Source organism: Vespula pensylvanica, chromosome 11 (genome assembly GCF_014466175.1).
Source record: "Vespula pensylvanica isolate Volc-1 chromosome 11, ASM1446617v1, whole genome shotgun sequence".
NCBI classification, from domain to species: Eukaryota; Metazoa; Arthropoda; class Insecta; order Hymenoptera; family Vespidae; genus Vespula; species Vespula pensylvanica.
Window position 1 is genome coordinate 1,843,679 of NC_057695.1, and position 2,010 is coordinate 1,845,688.

At 32.8% G+C, this 2,010-nt stretch overlaps 1 protein-coding gene across 1 annotated transcript; it reads right to left on the reverse strand.

Moving 5' to 3' along the window:
* Positions 1 to 12: 12 nt before the first annotated feature.
* Positions 13 to 1,849, reverse strand: LOC122632811 (transcriptional adapter 3-A). Its single transcript, XM_043820021.1, has one exon. The coding sequence runs from the start codon at positions 1,508 to 1,510 to the stop codon at positions 128 to 130; it is 1,383 nt and encodes a 460-aa protein (XP_043675956.1). The 5' UTR covers positions 1,511 to 1,849; the 3' UTR covers positions 13 to 127.
* Positions 1,850 to 2,010: the final 161 nt, after the last annotated feature.

The window sequence follows — 2,010 nt, forward strand, 5'->3', positions numbered from 1 at the left end:
GAAGTATATAGATTATGAATTATATATAAAATGTATTATGATTCAATGAAGAGTGTATTGTGTACATCATGAGCAATAAATTTACAACTCGTCTTTTTTTAATATATTACATCAAGTTCATAGATAATTAAACTGAACTATTAGAAAAACTCAAAGTATCAAGATTGTTTTGTGGTAGCATATTAAGTTGATTCAATAAGTTCTCTCTTTCGCGCAAACACATCCAAGCCTTTTCTTGTTCCTTTTTTGTTAGTGGTATTTTTCTTTGTTTAGAAAGGATTAACTTTTTATAATTTTCTATTACTTCGTTATCTGCCGCAGTAATTCTTCTTTTAAGTGCCTGTCGTTTACTCTCCTCCTGTGCAAGGTTCAACAATCTCTTTAATTGCGTGACGTTATGATTAGACAGAGCGGACAGTTCTTGTTGACATCTTTTGATTTCAGTAAGTATCTCGTCGTCGTCTTGATTCTTTTTCTGCCCATCTGAATCTAGTATGCCTTGTTCTATTAATTCTTTGTGCATTCTTATTTCCAAATTCATTGAATTTTGTATTGTTAAATCTCTAAGAACTGGAGGATCATTATTTCTAAATAATTTGTTATCCGTATTGTTATTTGCAACATATACATTTTCCTCTAGTAAGGCAGAAACTAGCCTTTGTGTTAAAGGACCGGCAATGCCATTCATTTTTTTATCTCCTTTAGGTACCAAAAGAGACACGTCCGTACGACCTTTTTTTTTCTCTCTGTTTGGATTAGCTGCATCTTCTTCTTGCAATAAATCATTATGCGCCCAAAGTAAACTATAGTGACGACCTAATGGTGGGATTTTTTTATATTCACTTAGGTCGCTGTGCATTACAATTAATTCTTCCAATAGCTTAATATCATCCGGCATAATGTCGGTGCAATATGGATCTACAGAAGCCCAAAATTTATTAGGCGTATCATTTTTTGGCAATAATAATTTTGGAGCGTCAGATTTAGATCCTTCAATCTTTCCTATATCGTGTATATTTGGAATTGCTTGGTTTCCTAAATTTCCAGATGTTTTTTGTTTTACAAGTTTAGTAGATACAGAAGTTTGAGTTTTAGTGCTTATTTCCTTGGGCTTAAATTTTTCTTCTCTAACTTTTCTATCCAGAAGCGATAAACCTTTCCCACTTTTAGATCTTTTATCTCTACGTTCTTCAGCCGAAGATAAACTTGCTATTTCATCCTGAAGCATTCTATGTCTTACTACGACGGACGAAAGTAAGGTTTCCAGTTCTAATTGTAAAGCATCCAAATCTTCCATACCTACGCTATCTTCTGTCGTACGCTGTAAGACACTAGCGTATCTTGGAAGATGTCGACTATTATCAGCTATCTTTAAAATAGGTATTGACATTATAGATTCTGTTCCGCTTGGACTCATGTCGGCATTAAGCGCAGATGTTTCTGCAGTTTTTCCACACTCGCGTACCTTGCCAACAGCTTTCTTAGAACTTTGTTTACCTTTTCCTGACATACTCTTCAATGTAATACGATATAGGTGTCAGTATTAATATTGAAATGTATCGCGGTGACTAATATTTTCTGTCTGTCACTTCAAAAAATATCATATTCTATAGGAAATTGTTTGTTATATAGATTCATATAAATACGGGCATATTCATTTGCCTATCGAATGTCTTTTTTGTGAAATTATTTGTGAAACGTTTAATCATCAACAAGGAAACTCAACAGTTCGTAAAACTGTAAGCATGCACAAAACAAAGGTTAGAATTATTTGGGATACACTGCGTGCTTCTTAGTATCATAGAACGCTTGTTAGTCTATAGGGATTTTTGACATTGTCGATACATTTGGATACTTCACAATTGTAATGTAAAAGAGTGAAAATAAAAATCATCGTAATCGCATAAATTGAAATGATATGAGTGGACAGATTACATATAAAGAGAAATAGATTATTATAAAATATATTTCAATAGGAAATATTTAATACTGAGCATGCTAATTTGCTAT

Coding starts and splice junctions, on each gene's coding strand:
- LOC122632811 (XM_043820021.1), bottom strand. CDS start 1,510: ATGTCAGGAAAAGGTAAACAAAGTTCTAAGAAAGCTGTTGGCAAGGTA.